This window comes from Gadus chalcogrammus, chromosome 4, assembly GCF_026213295.1.
Source record: "Gadus chalcogrammus isolate NIFS_2021 chromosome 4, NIFS_Gcha_1.0, whole genome shotgun sequence".
In the NCBI taxonomy this organism is placed as follows: Eukaryota; Metazoa; Chordata; class Actinopteri; order Gadiformes; family Gadidae; genus Gadus; species Gadus chalcogrammus.
In genome coordinates, this window is record NC_079415.1 from 14,851,823 (window position 1) to 14,872,636 (window position 20,814).

General features: G+C 42.7%; 1 protein-coding gene across 1 annotated transcript; it reads right to left on the reverse strand.

Annotated features, from left to right (window-relative positions):
- Positions 1–10,223: 10,223 nt before the first annotated feature.
- LOC130380601 (NACHT, LRR and PYD domains-containing protein 12-like) lies at positions 10,224–19,629 on the reverse strand (the record flags this gene model as incomplete). Its single annotated transcript, XM_056587845.1, is given in 9 exon segments — positions 10,224–10,720; positions 11,508–11,554; positions 11,731–11,904; positions 12,232–12,405; positions 14,094–14,264; positions 14,750–14,923; positions 15,363–15,846; positions 15,849–17,211; positions 19,618–19,629. Coding segments are annotated over 9 exon segments (3,096 nt in total), but the record flags the coding sequence as incomplete, so codon positions are not given.
- Between the last annotated feature and the right edge of the window lie 1,185 nt (positions 19,630–20,814).

The window sequence follows — 20,814 nt, forward strand, 5'->3', positions numbered from 1 at the left end:
CAGACGCGCTGTCAAAATATCAACTCGTCCGATTCAAATGCGCTCATGGCTCTTAAAGGGGATGGGAGCTGGCACTCTCATTGGTTTGTTGGACGTTACGCCCAAACCACACCTACGGGTAACTAGGCTGCTTCAGACCAACCCTTTTGACACTTGCGCCGCGACGCAAGTGTCATTTATCCGCCTGTAAAATAGCGATAGCGCCGTAGAACCGCCCACAAAGCTACTTGCGCTTTGCGCTTCCCACTTGCGTTTCAGACCGTTAAAATAGGGCCCTCAATGTGATGTTTGAAAGAGAGATTTTCTTCTAGAAAAAAGCCCAGGTATTTGTAGGTTGCGACTCGCTCTATCACTTTGTTGTTTAGAGTAACAATCTGGTTGTCATCCATATCGGATGTTTTATTACTTCTTGTAAAGCAGATCATTTTGCTTTTGTCAATATTTAGTACAAGTCTTAATCCATGTAGGTTTTGCTGAACAACATTAAAAGCCGATTGGAGGTCCTTAGTTGCACTTGCAAAGGATGAAGCAGAGCTATACATAATGGTGTCATCTGCGTAAAAATGGAATTTTGTATTTGTAACATTGCAACACAAATTATTAATATAAACTATAAATAAAATAGGACCCAAAATGGATCCTTGTGGGACACCATAGTGTATATTCTTACAGCTAGACGATAAACCGTCAGCTTGGACACTTTGTGTTCTATCACTCAGATAGTTCTCAAACCATTTAACTGATTTTGAGGAAAATCCTATGTTCACTAGCTTTTGTAATAAAACAGAGTGGTCGACTGTGTCAAAAAGCCTTTGATAAGTCTAAGAATAGTGCAGCACAGTGTTCTTTCTCATCAATTGCTGTTATTATGTCATTTAGAACCTTCATTGTAGCAGTGACAGTACCATGTTTCTTTCTAAACCCGGATTGCAGATCATTTAGAATAAAAAATTTCGATAGAAACTCCTTTAACTGATTACTAATAAGTCCTTCCAAAATCTTGCCAAGCACTGAGAGTTTGGATATAGGCCTATAATTGTTAGGGTTTGCTGGATCACCACCCTTCAGCAATGGAACAACGTAGGCTGCCTTCCAAATTTTCGGAATTTGACCATTTTCTATAGTCAGGTTAAAAATGTGGGTTAATGGTTCAGCAATAATCTCAGCAGCAATCTGCAACAAATGTGGATCCAATCCATCAGGGCCAGCTGATTTTTTAATGTTTATCTTTTACAGAGCATCACGTACTTCATTAATTGTAATGGGAGTAACATTAAAGTCAAAAGGGAGCTTTTGCTCGGAGTAAGAGGAGTTTTGTGCCGTTTTAAGTGGCATTTCCTTCTCAAACAGCTTATCTGAGGCGATAAAATGCTGATTTAGAATATATAACATCTTTGTTTTGTCTGTAATGATTTCATTTTCCACCCGAATTTCCTTTGGTAACACACTGTCACTTGTGCTTGATGACATGGACTTAAAAACCTTCCAGAATTTTGATGTATTTTTCATGTCAGACATTTCTTTAATATAGTAGTCTGATTTAGCTTTACGTATCAAGGACATACATTTATTCCTCAGATGTCGAAAATGAATCCAATCAGACTGACTTTTGGATTTTCTTGCAGTTGCCCAAGCGAGATTTCGCTGATGAATTTTATCAGAAAGGTGATCAGTGAACCATGGATTGACACGGCCTTTAACCTTGTATTTTCTAAGAGGAGCGTGCTTATTTGTAATGTCTAGGAAAAGTGATTTAAAGTAAGACAAAGCCATATCAGGGTCGGGCATAAGACCAACTTTTACCCAGTCACATAAATAAAGATCATGTAAAAAGGCTTGCTCACAAAAAGATTAAAAATTCATTTTGGTTATGATACGTGGTTTTATTTTTGGAAGCCTCATGTCTCTCACTGCAGCAATTACACAGTGGTCACTGATGTAATTTGCAAATACAGCAGTGGCTTTGTATTTGAGAGGACAGTTTGTCAGAAACAGGTCAATAAGCGATGACTTTTCAGGGTGTTTAGGGTTAGGCCTTGTCGCAGATTCTATCATTTGTGTCAAGTGTGCATCATCACAAAAACATTTAAAAGGATCAGAGACCGGAGACAACCTTTCCCAGTTCAGATCTCCTATGAAAACCAGTTCATTGTGTTTAACATTAGCCAAGGACTCTGATATTGAGGTTAATGTATCTTTTAATGCAGACGGAGGTCTATAACATCCCACTATTGTCATAACACAACCTTTAGTAAATTCAACTTTCAACACAAGTAATTCATATTGTTTAGGAACTGACTTTGATATAAGAACTGTTGTCTGAAATGTATTTTTTGTATAGATTGCCACTCCTCCACCTTTAGCGCGGCGATTTGCACGAAAAAAGTTATACCCATCCAGATTTACATGACTGTCTGGAATAGATCTACTCAGCCATGTCTCTGATACAACCATAATGTCAGCATTTGTAGAATTTGCCCAAATTTTAACCATGTCCAATTTTGGCAATAGGCTTCTCACGTTCATATGGAGTGAGATGGGGGGGGGGGGGTGCAGTCCTCCGCGTTTTCCCCTCTTCTGCAGCCGCGCACAGCGTCTCCTCCTCCGCTTCTCAGCCTCAGGAGTCCTGGAAGGTGAAGTCCGCAGATTTTGGGAGCTCTGGGCCGTTGCAACTATGTGCGCCGCCGCCATGGCAACAAAGCCATGTCAGCTGTTCTGTCTGCTCGATAGGCAGTGCGGCCATCTAGCTCAATAGCCGAGTCCGGGGTCTTGTTCTCCAGCCAGGTTTCCGCAAAGATTAAGCTGCAGCAGTTCTCGATGTGCCCTTGTGAAGCCAGTTCCAGTCGGATCTGCAGCCGCGCACAGCGTCCCCTCCTCCGCTTCTCAGCCTCATGGAGTGCCGTTGAGCTCCAAAAGTTAATTCCGGCTGTACTTCATTGTTGGGTTTGAAAGCAGTGTGAAAAGCTGTGTGAAATAATATTAAGTGACCTACCAAAAATTACAAAAAAAACATGCCAGTTTGGGGAGCTCCGGGCCGCTGCAACTATGTGCACCGCCGCCATGGCAACCCAACCCCCATGTAATGTACAGTACTGCAATGTATTTAGTATTTGATCTTTTGGTTGTGGTGAAAACGTGCCCTCTGTGGAACTGAATAAAAACAGTGAACAGGAAAGACTGCAGTGTTTTATATAAAGTAGACCAGTGTGTTGCTGCTGATCTTAAAGTGTATTCATATGATGAGTGTGTATCAGTGTGTATCATTTTGTCATCAGAGTGCCATTTTTACAAACAATGTTTAGGTTTCGATATCCGAGTTTAAATTTGACATAGATGTGAATGGTTTATTTCCCAGTGTTGTCTTATTTGCTTGTGTGTTGAGTTTTGACACAATGAGCCAAATTTTGCAAATTTTTTTCAAGCAATTGAAAAAAACTGTAAAGGGATACCTCACCCATTCAGAACCGGCATTCTATCATTATAAAATCGCTATTGTAACTTAAAAAATATCAATTTTTTCCCTCAGTCTAACCCAGTCTTCCGTTTGCCCAGCTTTCTTGATCTAATTTTCTCCCGAGATGACATCAAATGACGCGTTTGACGTCATCTCGGGAGAACTTTGCTTGCCTGCTAGAAGGGCCGAGGACTACAAACCACTGGTACCGCATATTTGTGAGCCCACTAATAAGGAATGAGGGGGGGCGTGAGCTTGCATACAAGATGTAAACACATTGTCCGCCATGTTTCTTCACCGCTTAGCTAGAGAACAAATTTGCAATGTGAAACAGCCAAAGTGGATTTTGAAAATCTATTGTTGGATTCGGACCAGAGCATGTGAGCGGAGCGTGGAGCGGGTGGTGGAGCGGAGCGGAAGAAATAGGTTGGAGCGGGTTGGAGCGCAGAGCGGTTTTAAATTCAAAGGCCGGAGCGGGGATTTCACTCCGCTCCAGTCCGCTCCGATTTTAACTGCTTCTAGCGGCTTACATGTAGGTGGTTCACGTAGAATAGAATGGGTTTCAATGGGAGCATCCAAGCAACCTGATTGGATAAAACGCGTCATGTGAGATCCTTCCACCCCCCCCCCCCGCAACACTGGCTCGTGTGTGCCCGCGAGAGTAGCAAGATGGAGTTTGGGAAGTACTTCTACTAAAATTTGAGCGAAGCGTGGAGCGATTTCGCCGGAGCGGCAGGAAATTTAAGATGAGCGCGGAGCGGTTTTGAGCGGAGCGCCCTGGCACAACGTTGAGCGGCAGAGCGAATGAGCGGACATCCTCCTGAGCGGGGAGCGGGAATTGCGCGGCGCTCCGCTCCGCTCACATGCTCTGATTCGGACGTTCAGGGCTATTAGTACGAACCAAAATACAGCCAGGCTTTACCCCTGGGTGAGATATTTCCGGACCCAGAAAGGCTACATTACGCTTGCTTGAAGTCCGTGTGATGCTGTTTAGGCTACTCAAGGCATAATTTATCATGCTTTGCTAATTTTGTTCTCTTTCTTTCTTAGGCAGTATCGGCTTCCTGTGTTGTCCAGGCCATCAGAGCTAATTACCTAGCACAAGATGGGCAGTACTGTGGCTACCAGGAGACAGTAAATGCTCAAGATGAGCTGTGACTATTTTGACTCTAGCAAACACACCCTACACGTTTTATTTTTGTAAATAGTTTATTTTTTAAACTATTAAAACTTAAAACTCAGATTGGTTGTTGTGATTTGTTTACTAACCAAAGTGCTGTTATACTAAAGTAGGCCTACTCCATAAGATAAACACTTATTTCAACTCGGGCGAATAGGTTGAATACAAATACTTGATATGCTGAGCTACTGTAATTAGCAAATGTTTTTATGCTGTATGTCGTGCTATTGTGGAAAGTTGTTCGAAACGGGTCGCTTTTAACTTACTTTATTTGTTAAAGTATTTCAGTATGGTAACCATGAAGCAAAAGGGAGGGAATTGTATCCAACACTTGTAGAGAGAAATACAGAGAGCTCCTTCGAGCCCCGGGGCTTAGGCCCGAGGCTCTCTGCCGGTCCGCCTATGATTCTCTGGCCTCCTCTGGCTCCGCACGCTGCGATGAATCAAGTAGGCGTGGCCTATGTGAAGTCTTACTGTGCGTTCACACCAAACGCGACGGGGCGACAAGATCCCATACAAAGTGAACGTAGAGACGCGTATCGGGCGAATTTTTCGCGAGAGAAAACCGGCGACAAGTTTTGATTTGTCGCGCCACACTTTCACCGTGCACAGGCCAGCGCGTTCACGAGGATTTTTGCCGCGACAAATTCGCTCGAGTTGAAATATTTCAACTTTGACGCAAATTTCTCGTGATGACAGCCAATCAGCGTTCAACAGCGTGGCCACTGAGTCACATGTGTTACTTAAATGCGGCCAAAAGCTCTGTGCGCCTCCGAATGGCCGTAGCACGGGGAGCTCTCATAGGGATTGGGCTTCTCGGGGTTTGTTTACCGCCGTTGCTATTTTTCTGGTCTTGTGTGTTCCAATGGTTTATTAGGTAGGCCTATCTAAAAAATCTCTGTCTATTCAATATTTCATTCACTTCCTCTTCTGTGGTCATTACAATATTATGAATATACTGCGTCGGGTCCTCCGACGTCTCTCCCTCTTCCAAAAAAGGTAAAGACATGCAATGGTGGTTATCGTGTTGTGGCGCTACAAATTCGACAAAACTTGCACAGCGACAGATTATGATTTGTGGCACGACAAAACTTCGGCGACAACGTTGCGACAAATGTTGCGTTTGGTGTGAACGCACAGTTAGCTGCGGCTTCCGCGTCTGACTTACTGTGCATTCACACCAAACGCGACGGGGCGACAAGATCCCATATAAAGTGAACGTAGAGACGCGTATTGGGCGAATTTTTCGCGAGAGAAAACTGGCGACAAGTTTTGATTTGTCGCGCCACACTTTCGCCGTGCACAGGCGAGCGCTTTCACGAGGATTTGTGGCGCGACAATTCCTTTGAGTTTAAATATTTCAACTTTGAGGCGAATTTCACGTGATGACGATGTAACTTCGGTAAAAATAAGTAAAAATAGATATCCTGTCACTTTTACAAAGTGCAGTGGATTCAGCCAATCAGAATGGCTGTAATGTTGCGCATGCGTGAATTATCAAATCGACGCAAACTTTCCAGAGAAGCAAGACGCTATTGAACTAGAACCAGTTAGCGACATAAAGTTAAGAACCAAAACCTTGTTGTTAACCTTTATTTTCCATTTTTGAAAGCGTTTTATGTTACCGTTCCGTCTATAGAGGTAGACTGTGTTTTATTTGAACTTTGATATTGTTTTTGGTCTGAGAAATTGTCTCAGTGACCTGAGAGTTCTGAAGCCACGTTACGATCGATGAGAGAAGATGGCGAGCCTTTCCCAATAGGAGCTGAACTACTATCGGTTGGCATCTCCCAGATTCATCTGCCTTCCGGAGGAGGACACGCGCTGTTCGAATCAGAGTTGCGGTAAGACTGTTTGGTGCCATCGTTATTTCGACCACGAGTGGATAATATTTTTGCGATATTAACCCAACGCGCATGCGGTAAGGGTGGACTCATATACCCCACACACGGACTACACAACATGGTCAGTTTTGTTAGCATCCATTGATTGCACGGACGGCAGTGTAATGTCAAGCTTGAATGCTTACTACGGTTGCATGTTTTATTGAATTGTTGAACTGTGAACATTATCGGTGAACGTTATCTTTGTTATTTTTGTTTCATTGTTATGGGTACTGGTAATGTGATTGCAGCTATTTATGTGAAATAACTAAACCGAAGCTCACTGGATCCGTTAGCATATAAATAGCAACCAGAAAACCAAATATCTGATTACTTGATTCTAAATAGGCCTATTGAAGCTATTGAAGCTATTGAAAATTGACCTATTGAAACTAATTAATTACAAATTAGAGCATAATGATATTGACATAGGAATTAAAAATACGTTTAATGCTAATTACATATAGGATTTAAAGAAAATCTTGTTAAAAATAAGATAACCATTGAATTAAATGGAGTTAACTCTGAAACTAGAAACTAAATATAACTTTAAATGCAACTTTAAAGGATACCTCACTTGAATAATTTCCTTGAATTTAATTTATATTTCTGACAAGAGATTTACAAGTGTTCCAATTGCATTTAACTGCAATTATTGTTTCTTTGCCGTTGTTGGGGGAATGTATTCCGTGGACGTACCAGATGGAGCGGCGAGCAAAGGGTTTTCTTCAGACAGAACTTTAATTTTAGCTTCAGCTTCGGCTATTTTGGTTCGCAATTGATGTTTTTGCATTTTTGACTTAATTCGCAATTCCTCCATTTCAAGCTTGAGTTGTTGGTCAACCGACTCCGATCGCGCAACTAGCACGGCGTGATCCACTCGCGCTTCTGAGAGCGCCTCCGAGGCATTGCTACCGCGACTTGAGACTCGACTGGTTGCCTTGGCTGCAGCCTGTGAAACGCTGTCGTGCGGCGACACAGACTCAGCGCATTCAGTGTGCACATCGTCGGCCATTTGCCCAAGCTCATCTGCAACCACTTCAACATTTTGTTCGGTTGCTTCTGCTTCCATAATCCATAATTGCACGCCATCCAGAAATTCTCTGAAATTCTTCTTTTTCGTCTTCTGGCAATAAAGCTTGAATTGTTTCTTGTAATTCAATAAATCCTTTGAAGAAGAACTTTAAAACTGATTCTTGAACTTCTTCCCTTGTATCGCCAGCTTCCATAAGAGCAGCTATTTCATTATGTTTCCTTGTTAGAACTCCAAGCCGTCCTCGGCGAGTTCCAATCAATTTAAACAATGTCCTTTCTTTCTCAAACATCCACATCTCCTCTTCGGTTTCCTCTTCACTTTCCACTTGATCTGCCATATTTGCACTCTATACTTTAGGAGGAATAGTGATTAGTCATGCGGACGCGGCAGCCCGATGTTATACTTCGACCGTAATTACTCACGGGTGTCGTTGATTTAAGCTTCCAAACTCAACGTCCTTCTTCTCCGGGGTCCAAGTCCAATGTCCAAGATCGTCAATCCTTCCTTCTGTTTTGACTTTGTGTTGTCCATTTCGAGCCAAGGTTCTTGCGGCGATAAATAACGTGAAGCGTGGATGGATTGTACACGCACACTCTCGATATCTTGATAAAAAATGATTTATTCGATCTTTTCCAGTTACAAAAAACGAATCCGATGCATTTGTAAATTAGGTAGATAATATAATCTTAACGAAAAGCGTATCAAAAAATCAATTATATCGACAGTAGTGGTCAAAACAGAGTGATTAACCACGCTACCCTCATCCATCGGCCAACCCAAACATTTGGCTGACCCCTTTACTTTATAACCTTTGCCTGCGACGTCAACCATGACGTCTACAAACGCGAAATATTATACAAAATACGATAATAATACAAAACCATTTCATCATCAACACTTTTCATACTTCAAAACAAATATAAATTCTGCTAAAAGTAAAAAGAAGCGAAATGGCTGTAACAGCAGGTATTGTTTGAACGACGAAGTTTCGATGCTACTTGATACCGGGTTTTTTCGTTCGATACCTTCGTACCAATACCCAGTCCTACAGAACCTGTAATTTACTGTTAAAGAGTTGTTATGAACCTGGCATTCATAAAGTGACATCCTTCTGTCAAGCCTTTGTGGATCAATACATGATAACACTCATATACACTTCCAGTGGTACAAATAAACGTATTATACGTAGTACTTAGAATAAAGTACTCTTCATGTGAGTGTACTAAATTACCATTGTACCTTAATTCATTTAGTACACAAACTTACCACAATTATTTGCAATTTAGTATACTTTTTCACTGAAATACAGCTTAAAATGAACTTTCATTAAAGTTAACTTTATGTGAGTGTACTTAGATCCCCATCTAATGTAGTGAGATTGAAGTACACTTTAATAAAGCATTTCAATAGTGTATTACAAAGGACTTGAAAATAATTATACTTTTCATAAGTACACTAAATTACCACTATGAGTGTTTGCAATTTAGTATACTTTTAAGTACCCTTACATACAACTTACAATACTCACACACCAATACAATTAATTTTATTTAAGTACATTATTCATTTAATTTTTAATTTAAGCAACATTACCCCAAATACAGCAGAAGAATAGTCCCTTACATGTACACAATAAATACAAGGACTAAAATCGTAGAAGCAGCAGAAATTACAAATCATCAACAGGTGTGCACGTATCTTTAATAACTGAACATGTTCTGCGGCCGTTTGCTTCCCAAGAGAACACAAGGAATCAAGATTCAGTTTAAAGTAATTAACAGAATGCAACATTATCCCACAGACCTCTTGGTTATTATGAATAAAATATAAAATCTGCTTTAAATCAGGTGTTAATCAGGATTATGACAAAAATGATATCAGAGCCCTTAAGATCAAAACTGGTGATGTCTGAAAATATACAAACATTCACCATCAATAAGTATTTTATGTACACATTAAATAATAAATGTGCTTATCTTACTATGGAAGATCTTAAAAGTTGTCTGGTTTATCATGCTATACTTTACAAAAGAGAGAGGGAGGGAAAGAAAAAGAGAGAGAGGGAGACACAGAGACATGTTTACAAGTGTGTGTGTGTGTGTGTTTATATGTGTTATGTGTATTCAACCCAGACTGAGGAGAGAGAGAGAGAGAGAGAGAGAGAGAGAGAGAGAGACAGAGACAGAGACAGAGACAGACAGACAGACAGACAGACAGACAGACAGACAGAGACTATAACTGACACAGAGACGCCATAACCCCCATCCCCCTCCTCATGCCCCTCCCCCTCCTCACCACCCCCCCCTCACGCACCCTTTATATGGGTGCTTATTTGTGTGTGTCTATAACTGACACAGAGACGCTGAGGACCAGGACCAGGACGGGGAGGGGGAGGGAGACGGGGGGAAGGAGAAGGGGGGGAGGGGGAGGGGGAGGTTGACGGGGGGGAGGAGGAGGGAGACGGGGGGGGGGGGGGGAGGGAGACGGGGGGAGGGGGACGGGGGGGAGGGGGAGGGAGGGAGACGGGGGGGAGGGGGTGGAGGAGAGGGGGGGAGGGAGACGGGGGGAGGGGGAGATGGGGGGAGGGGGAGACGGGGGGGGGTCTCCCTCTGTTTGTTTTTTCTACCACCGACACAGAGACGCTGATCCCCACTCCACCACCACCCCCGGGAGGAGGTCCTCCTGGGTGAAGGAGGACCAGAAGGTGTGGAGGTGTGTCAGTGTGTCTGAGGACCCTCCTCCACCTGGGGACACTCTGTAGAAGGACAGAGTCCCAGCAGGCCGGTCCAGATACACTCCTACTCTGGTGGAGCCAGCGGGGCGGAGACGGAGGTCTGTCACTGTACAGTCGTACCGGGCAGAGTAAAGACCATCATAACAATCAAGAACCCAGGACTTGTTGTTCCGTCCAAGCCAGTTTTCATCACCCCGTCCTCTCCTTGTGATTCCTCTGTATGTCACTCCTATATAAATCCATCCTTCCCACTCTACCTCCCAGTAACAGCGGCCAGTCAGAGCCTCTCTACCCAACACCTGGCCCCGGTCAAATCTCTCTGGGTGATCCGGACACGACTGGTCCACTCCAACCACCGTCACCTTCCTGTTGTCCTCAGACAGAGAGAGTCCTCTGTCGGCCGTGTTGGGGTCCAGTGTGAGTTCACAGGCATCTGAGGGAGAACCAGACATGATGAGCTGCTGAACCGTTCATCATCGTCATCATCATCATCATCATCATCATCATCATCATCATCATCATCATCATCATCATCATCATCACATGTTCCCTGAGCATGGGGGGGGGGGGGGGGGGGGGGGGTGGGGGGTCATGTTTCATTATAGTCCGGGACCCGGTCCTCGGACATGATGAGTTGCCGAACCATTCTTCATCATCATCATCTTCAGCTTTAGATATATTTGTGAACATTGTTTATAAGATCATTGAAGTGAAACTTAAATGTAAATCCCATGTGTGTGAGTGACTGTCCCATTCAAACATTGAAGCCTAGAAAAATGTATAAACTGAATCTACTACCGTAATATTTACACAACATACACATATTATACATCAAAACATTCAGCATGATGAGGTCATTTATCCTATGGAATATCTAAGCTATAGTCAACATACTTGACTGTGTATCGGAAAGGTTCCGATACACATCCATTGTAATCCCCCTTTGTAAACAACAGACTGAACCAGCTGAGCTCACATACAGGCTGGAAACTAACTGTTGGTACCATAGACCTGGTTCATACATACTATACATAGACATGTACACATACGTACACACACCTGTAACAAACATACTAGACATACATGAACACAGGGAAACATAGCTACACAAACGTATACACAAGTCCACATGTGAATGACGGACGTCACCTCCTGCTGTGTGGATGGACTTTCCATCTCAATAGTGAGTGTGTTTTGTGATGAATCAAACAGACACTTACATCTCTGTGGAGCTGGTTTCAGCCTCCACACTCCACCGTGCTCCACACTGGGGGGGAAACAAAGTGAGAGCAGCATGTTGAAACATTCACCTTCATCATCTGCCGTCTCATCACGTTCTACACAACATGAGTGACAGCTGCCTCTTCAAACCACTTCATCTAGCAGCGGCTTGAATCCTGGTAGGAGACTTTGTCCCTGATTGGTGAGCTGTCCTCTCCATACCTGAGAGTGTCCAGTCTCCAGCGTGGATCCTCCAGTCCAGCAGAGAGCAGCGCAGCTCCAGAGTCTCCTGGGTGATTGTAGCTCAGGTCCAGCTCCCTCAGATGGGAGGGGTTGGAGCTCAGAGCTGAGGCCAGAGAAGCACAGCCTTCCTGTGTGACCAGGCAGCCAGACAAGCTACACACACACACAAGAGGAAGAAGAGGAAGTGGGGAGATGACATCATCACAGACAGCAGAAGTTCCTTCACTTGGATGTGAAACAGGAACAACGGAACAAATGCTCCTTTCTCAATAGCTACAACTCAATAAGATATTGTACAGTTAGAATCAGGAGAAGTCCGCTGTGTTTGGTACGTTAAGAACGTTTCTTCACAGGTTCTAACATTGTGTAGAACCAGGGAGTGTTTGTCAGCAGCGAAAAGAGCAATAGAAATGCATCAGGCAGGAGCAGCACTTACTAGAAGCTAGAATAACCAGTTTGAAGAAGAGGCTGACAACTGACCTGAGAGTTTCCAGTGTACAGTGTGGACTCCCCAGTCCAGCAGAGAGCAGCTTCACTCCTGAATCCTGCAGATCATTGGTACTCAGGTCCAGCTCTCTCAGACGAGAGGAGTTGGAGCTGAGAACTGAGGCCAGAGCTTCACAGCATCTCTCTGACAGATGACAGCGATTCAGCCTTTAAATAAAATAACATGTTTAAAATACAAGAATATCAAGAAACTGTGTTTAAAATAAGTAATTTACTTTTGAAATTATTGAAAGAATCGTGTTGAAATATTTTATTAGCGATGTTATATTAATTTAACAAAGATATATTAGTCAATACATTAGATCCTAATGTTATTGTATATTGGGTTTAAAATGTATGTTATTTAATATTTTGTAGGGTTTGTGATGCATATCAGCATATAAACTGTAATATCCGCACATAGACACAAGGGAGCAGGACCAAACATATTAGCTGTAATAACCGCACATAGTGCATAGTCCATCCTCATTCGATGACCTTCTCTAAAAGAAAACGACAGGTTTGTAAAGCAATTTGTATATTAATGTTACATTTATTGTAGTATTTAGTGTATTGTATTGTAATACATGTTATCAGTGCATCTAGATGTTTTGTATGAGAAGTTTCATTCCAATATTATGTACATTGTGCTGTTGAGAGAAGAAAAATATCAGAGCGAGCAGGAAAACACAAAGAGAGCAAAGACAGCATTTGTGGATATAGGGGTTTCAGTTGTGTGCGGCTTCACTTTACGTGTGCGCTCAATGAATCGTTTATTGTTGCTCTTGTGATCAAAGAACTGCTGACCGCAAGTGCAGTTAAAGTGTTTACAATAATTATTTGTGCGGATAACACGGATGTGTTAGTTGTTCGCCCGGGAAGTCATGTTTGCTTGCGCCTTTTGTCAGTGATATGCCGTCATAAACGTTGCCGGCCTGTCTGGGCTCAGTGTTGCAACACAATAGACTCTTCGCTCTTAACGCATGCAAGAAAAAGTCCCGGTACCATTATAGGGAGTGGAGAAGACTAAGTTTTCCATCCAAATCATCCCGACACAAACAGAAACAGGAATAAAACCATCCCCACATACTCTCTGTCCCGTACTCCTTTAACCGTCAAACAACTAAGAAGTAAATGTCTAAACATCATTTTGCTGGGTGATCTCTACAGAGAATAAAGTACTCTCCTCCTTTGTCTCTTCCCTCTCTCTCCTTTTCCCCGCTCACTCGTGACCTCTCACCCTTCCCCAGATGACCCTGAAGTCTCCATATGAACCCTTCCTATTTGCTAAACCCAAATATCATCAATGTAACCAAATGTACTGAACATGGTTACAAATGTTTAAAATAGTGAGTTATCTCTTCAGCCTGGTTTAGCAATATGACAATGTTATTCTGGAACCGATTCATATTTGTGAATAAATGTTTTGTAATTTGAATAATGAATACTGGACATATTAAGCTTTTAAAATGCATTTTGTTTGACAATTGCAAGTTTCAAATATTTATTTTGATAGACCCTCCAAAATGTTGCTGTTGAGGCTTTGAGGGGGTCTTAAGTGTCCAACTAGAGGTCTCAGACCCTCCAAAGACCCCCTGTATTTCACCCTGCTCTCAACTATCACGTCCCGTACACGGGAGACACTATCGTTATATTTTGTGTTCATGTTTGTTTTTATAATTATTAATGTGCAAGCATATGGATCTATAACTTTATCCACCTCAACAACAAGATGTAGTATTTCTATGATACCAAAGTCATTAATGTGGTCACCACAGGTACCGAGTTATCAGCTGAGGAATATAACTGTTCTCTGATATGGATTGTGGTGTATCTGCACATTGATTAAAACTGACCCGAGAGTTTCCAGTGTACAGTGTGGACTCCCCAGTCCAGCAGAGAGCAGCTTCACTCCTGAATCCTGCAGATCATTGGTACTCAGGTGCAGCTCTCTCAGATTAGAGCTGGAGCTGAGAACTGAGGCCAGAGCTTCACAGCCTACCTCTGACAGACGACAGTCATTGAGCCTTCACACAAATTAAACACAACCTGTTAGGAACTGTGATTAAATTATAGGAGAATTATAACCAGTTTTTTTTAAATACATACAATAATAAATAATATGAACAACCTGGATCTTAAATTATCAAGACAGATTTCACACAGAGGTTAAATTATCAAGCAAAAATTATCATTATACTTCACTTAAACATACAGTTTAATTGATAGGTTGTTATTAAACTTTATTAAACAACTCTAACTACACTTTACTGTCTGACTACATGATAATCAGAATAATAATGTTATACAACAAACACATTATACCATCATTATCAAACTAAGAATATAATGTGCACCTAAACTGTCACGCCAACAAAAATATAAATATTTTGAGTTATTCTCATGAAAACAATGTATTTATGACCTAACCTTTCTGGATGTAAATCTGTTGAATGTCTTCTGATATTGAACCTTTTGGTGTTATTGTGGGTGACCATTGGGTATAACTGACCTGAGAGTGTCCAGTGTACAGTGTGGACTCCCCAGTCCAGCAGAGAGCAGCTTCACTCCTGAATCCTGCAGGTTATTGGTACTCAGGTCCAGCTCTCTCAGACTAGAGGAGTTGGAGCAGAGAACTGAGGCCAGAGCTTCACAGCAGTAATCTGACAGATGACAGCCATTGAGCCTTCACACAAAATAAACATGTTAGGAACTGTAATATAACATAAATCTTTAAGTTATTCCATAATGAAGGAATATATATATTAGTTTAACAAAAAATACTAAATAATTAGATGCATAAATGGTCATTATAGAATCAATGTAAAATGTTAAATAATTCTATAGTTGAGATTGAAAATGTTTTTAAATGAAAACTACATCTATGTTCTATTGTTCTGAATATTCTCTTATGTGTACTCTAATACATTAAACGTTAATAGGACACCTACAGAGATTTTTTGTATATTATTCTATAACTAAACTTAACTTTATTCTTTTGTGAGTAGAATAGTAAAACATGTTGGTATGAATTTACAGGGATCTTTTGCATATTTTAACCTTATATTTTAGTTTTATGTATATTGTGTAGTGTGTATTTTAATTCCTGTTACGAGTGAACCTACAGAGAGGTTTTGGAGGCTTTCACCACTGGTAGCAGCCTTAGAAGACACCCCTCTGAAGCAGAGTATTTCTTCAGGTCAAACACGTCCAGCTCCTGTTCTGATGTCTGCAGGATGAAGGCCAGAGCTGACAGTCGAGCAGGAAAGAGATATTCTCCGGAGAGACTTCCTGATGTCAGGTACTGTTCGATCTCCTCCACCAGAGAACGGTCGTTCAGCTCATTCAGACAGTGGAACAGATTGATGCTTCTCTCTGGAGAGAGATCTCCATTTATCTTCTCCCTGATGTAAGACACTGTTTTTGTATTGGTCAGTGAGCCAGTTCCTGTCTGTCCCAGCAGACCTCGTAGGACAATCTGATTGGTCTCCAGAGAGAGGCCCAGGAGGAAGCGGAGGAACAAGTCCAGGTGTCCGTTCTCACTCTGTAAGGCCTTGTCCACAGCACTCTGGTAGAGGAGGAGGAGTTTATCTTCCCCAGAGGTGGTGGTTCTTCTGAGAGCAGATTGATACCAGTGTCGATGAAGAACAGAAAGACATAAAGAGCAGCCAGAAACTCCTGGAGGCTCAGATGGACAAAGCAAAACACCCTGGCCTGGTACATCCCGCACTCCTCTTTAAAGATCTGGGTGAAGACTCCTGAGCACACTGAGGCTTCTTTGATGTCGATGCCATTGTCTGCCAGGTCTGCCTCGTAAAAGATCAGGTTGCCTTTCTCCAGCTGGTTAAAAGCCAGTTTTCCCAGAGAAACAATGATTTTCTTGCTCTCTGGACCCCAGAATGGATCAGTTTCAGCTTTCTCATGATACTTCCTGTCCGCCTGTATCGACTGAACCCAAAGGAAGTAGCTGTACATCTGAGTCACGGTCCTGGGCATCTCTTCTATCTGGGATTTCTTTAAGATGTCCTCCAGAATTTTTGCAGTGATCCAACAGAAGACTGGGATGTGACACATGATGTGGAGGCTTCGTGATTTCTTTACGTGGGAGATGATTTTGTTGGCCATCTTGCCGTCTCTGAATCTTTTTCTGAAGTACTCCTCCTTCTGTGGGTCGGTGAACCCCCTCACCTCTGTCACCCTGTCAACATACTCAGCAGGGATCTGATTGGCTGCCGCAGGGCGTGTGGTTATCCAGATGCGAGCGGAGGGAAGCAGGTAGCCCCTGATGAGGTTTGTCAGAAGCACGTCCACTGAGGTGGACTTTGTGACATCTGTCCAGATCGTGTTGTTCTGGAAGTCCAGAGGAAGTCGACACTCATCCAGACCATCCAAGATGAAGACAACTTGGAACGGGTCATATCCGTAGATTCGTGCTTCTTTGGTCTCACTAAAGAGGAGATGAAGAAGTTCCACCAAGCTAAACTCTGTCCCTTTAAGTAAATTCAGCTCTCTGAAAGTGAGGAGAAATGTGAAGTGTATGTCTTGGTTAGCTTTGCCTTCAGCCCAGTCCAGAGTGAACTTGTGTGTTAAGATGGTTTTACCAATGCCGGCCACTCCAGTTGTCATTAATGTCCGGATTGATTTTTCTTTTCCAAGTAAGGGTTTAAAGATGTCTTCACATCTGATTGGTGTTTCTTCCTTGGCCGGTTTCCTGGAAGCTGTTTCAATCAGTCTGACCTCATGTTCCTGGTTGACCTCTCCACTGCCTCTCTCTGTGATGTAGAGCTCTGTGTAGATGTCATTCAGAGGTGTTGGATGTCCTGCTTTAGCAATTCCCTCAAACACACAGCAGGAATTCTCCTTCAAACGAGACTTGATTTTATGTTGGCACTCGAAAGCAGCAGATCCTGAATGAGAAAAACAACAGAAGACATCAGTTAGTGTATGGTGACAGTGGGAACATGTCAATATTTCCTTAAATAATCAAATTCATAATATTTAGTGGCTTCATAACTTGTGGTCAGAGAAGCTGGTTGTGAAAAAAACTGCATGTTACAGATTAAAATGTTTACGACTATTTCGTTTTTCCTCAGCAATATGATTGGCTGTGACATGCATAGGAGGGGGTAAGATCAGCAGGGGGAGACCCAGGTAGGAGGGGGTAAGAACAGTGAGGAGACCCAGGTAGGAGGGGGTAAGATCAGCAGTGGGGAGACCCAGGTGGGAGGGGGTAAGAACAGTGAGGAGACCCAGGTAGGAGGGGGTAAGAGCAGTGGGGAGACCCAGGTAAGAGGGGGTAAGAACAGTGAGGAGACCCAGGTAGGAGGGGGTAAGAACAGTGAGGAGACTCAGGTAGGAGGGGGTAAGAACAGCAGTGAGGAGACCCAGGTAGGAGGGGGTAAGAGCAGTGAGGAAACCCAGGTAGGAGGGGGTAAGAGCAGTGAGGAGACCCAGGTAGGAGGGGGTAAGAACAGCAGTGAGGAGACCCAGGTGGGAGGGGGTAAGAACAGTGAGGAGACCCAGGTAGGAGGGGGTAAGAACAGCAGCACAACGGGGATACAAGGGGAACCCACGGTAGGGGGTCATTACAGCGAGCAGGCCAGTGGGAACACATGTGTTTTGAGGAGATTTGAATCTTGTCAGGGTGTCTCTTTCAGTTCAGCTCAGGGCCCTACCACCCACGGTGCTGAGAGCCCTAGCAAATAAAACGTGTTTTAAATGTTAAATGATGAACTACGTATTAATCTTGTGAGCAAACCATGACATAGAGGGTAATGCAGGTTGAGTAATAACTGCTACAACTAGGAGCCTTCTGGGGTATCTGTGCTGCCAAGTTCCTGCAAGATACCAACCGGTGCATCCTGGGTAAAAAATGGGTGTGTAGAAAACACTTTTGACCATTCATTGCAAAATGCAAACTTGGGACAGTACTTGGACTGCAACAGATGACGTATCACAAAGACTCAAGAACACAAGTACAGACAAGAACACAGAAGGCCAAATGCATTTTCAATCATCAACTTTTAAAAGATTGATCACAAGTGCAGGAAGGGCAAAATACTCAACAGTGACAGACAGCCAGAGGCGTTACTATAGGTAACTACAGTGCAGGCCCATTGGGGCCCGGAGCTCGGAGGGACCCGTGTTCCAGGCCCCACGGTGAGTGGTCTCATGGCCCAGTCAGGGCAGCTGCACGTGTTGGCAGGGCCTGGGGCTGGAGCACTGATCGGCTAAAGTACCTTAGCTAAAAAGTATTTTTTCAGCATTTGCATATGAAGTACCTAACCTGCGTTCCCATCAAATGCTGGTTCTTTCCAGCTTCCACCAGTTAATTTATTAGTTGAAAAGACGAATCGATCTCAACAGTTTGGGATTCTGGGGTATTCTTTATGTTGACTGCTAGTAATCCAATGCTACGACTTGACTGAAGTTGGTCCCTTTCCGAGATTATTTTATTTAATGTGAGGGAAAGACGTGACTATCGTGGCGAAAATTAGCGCTCCATCATTAGCGGCCATCAATCGGTCACTCAACCCTAACCCGTTACTGTTTTGGGGAATCCACGTGCAGAGGTGTATGAACCAGGTCTATACCAAATTATAAAAGGGATCCTGTCAAACTAGCAATAACACCACTGAGCCAAGGAATACAGCAGCACTAAGTAAAACCCCTACCTCTCAAAAATGGTAAAATGTATGCCACACAAATGCAATCCCGGGTGGATGATAATGAATCCCTGGATCCCAGTGGATTAAAGGACAAAGAAGCTCCCTTCTTGTCACAACAAAGCTGGCAGTGACCGTTTATTTTAAAAGTAGATTCATGGTAACAACTCACCCACACCGGCAGGAAAAGACATCAGACCCAGGGTGGAGCATAAGTGTTTGTCCCTCTTCTTCATACTATCAATCATCACGTGACATGCTTTCTCCCCTTTCCCCATCAGCCCGTCGATCAGACACCGTGCTCGGTCTGCTCTGGTCGTCTGGCCCTCAATCACAGAGTCCCTTTCCTCAGTATTTAACACCTGCTGCTGCCAAAGGTCATCCAGGAGAACTTTGATAACTGGGTCTGAGACTCTCTCCACAAATTCAGAACGGATCCTTCGAAGCTCCCCTGGAAGAGAAATCAAAAGGCACTATGAAATGACAATGAGCAAACACGATAGTTCACTAACTCGTCTTTATTGGGGTAAAGATAAAACCGTTTGTTGCACCAACTTGTTAACTCACAAGATAAAAAAAGTTCTTAAAACGAACAACCTTGATAGTTCATTTAAATATTGTTTCTAGTTCAGATCAATAATTCTAAAAACCCATGCCTATCATACAGCAAAATTCAACAGTTTGTCTCTTGTGCATTAAGATAAACACAGCTTACCTTCCAGTTCATAGTAACTTGGCTTTGGGCCGATTCCATATATTTTCGAATATACTTTGTTTTTTCCCTCACTCTTCCTTGAGGCTAACGCCTGTTTTTTTATAGGTTAGAATATCTTCTTCGACATTACGAATGACTACATTACGAATAGTGTCTATTCTATGACGTGTGTTTCATGCGTGCAGATTAACCATCATCAACGATCTAGTGTAGAGAGTAATCCTATTTCCTATGACTTTAATCTGTAGAAGAGCTTTTGTCCGAACAAGATCCAGAGACCTTCAAAAGGGTTTACTTAGAGGAACCCTCTCATGACCTGCTGGTATCTTTACACTTTTCAGCTTACATTGGTTTTAATCTTTTAGTTGTAGGCTGTAAGCAAACACTAAACCAATATTTTTTGGCTGTATCGGAAAGTTTGGTGACATCTTTACATTATAATCCTTGTTTCAGTTTATCAATACATTGACAACTGGTCAACAACTGTATCTTTTATTAATATGAAGGTTTCGCACTGATCCAACACGGGGCATGATCCAACACAGAGATTTGGATTCGTAAACTTTGCTGGAGCACATTTCTCTCATGTAAAAACAAGAATAATCGAAAAAATGTCCCTATCTGGACAGTCAGATCACCACTGGTTTAATTTTTTAATTACAATTATTTGGACGATTGAGTGCATGCAGGTGAGGGGGAAGGCATCTTGAGTGAGGGGCGCTGCCCTGTGAAAGCCATAATTGTAACCTTGAATCGGCTAAATATATGTTGATCTTTCGTTATATTTGCCCCAGAGTATCAACACAGTCTCACTCCCTACTCGTCAAATGTGTGACGCATGGCCAAGGATCCCTGGCGTCAATTTCCGACGAAAAATGGGTACCTTTTGCGTTGTCAACGCGGGGGTCAATCAGATAGACATTCATGTTAATCCCTCACCGTCGGATATAAACGAAAGGAAATCAATGTCTATCAACGGTGATGCCGTCACGTTATGCAACTAATGTCTATTGACTTGTTTGACAGATTCACCATTAAACGTGTTTCTAATGACATTTCTAGCGAGAAATTTACTTTTTCAGTGATTGTGTTTGATCTTTAGTTTTATAGTTATTAGGAAGATTTTATCGGCTCGCTCGCATGTTTCAACAGCGTCAGTTTGCTAGGGACGCTGCTTTCGCTAAACTAGCAGCTCAC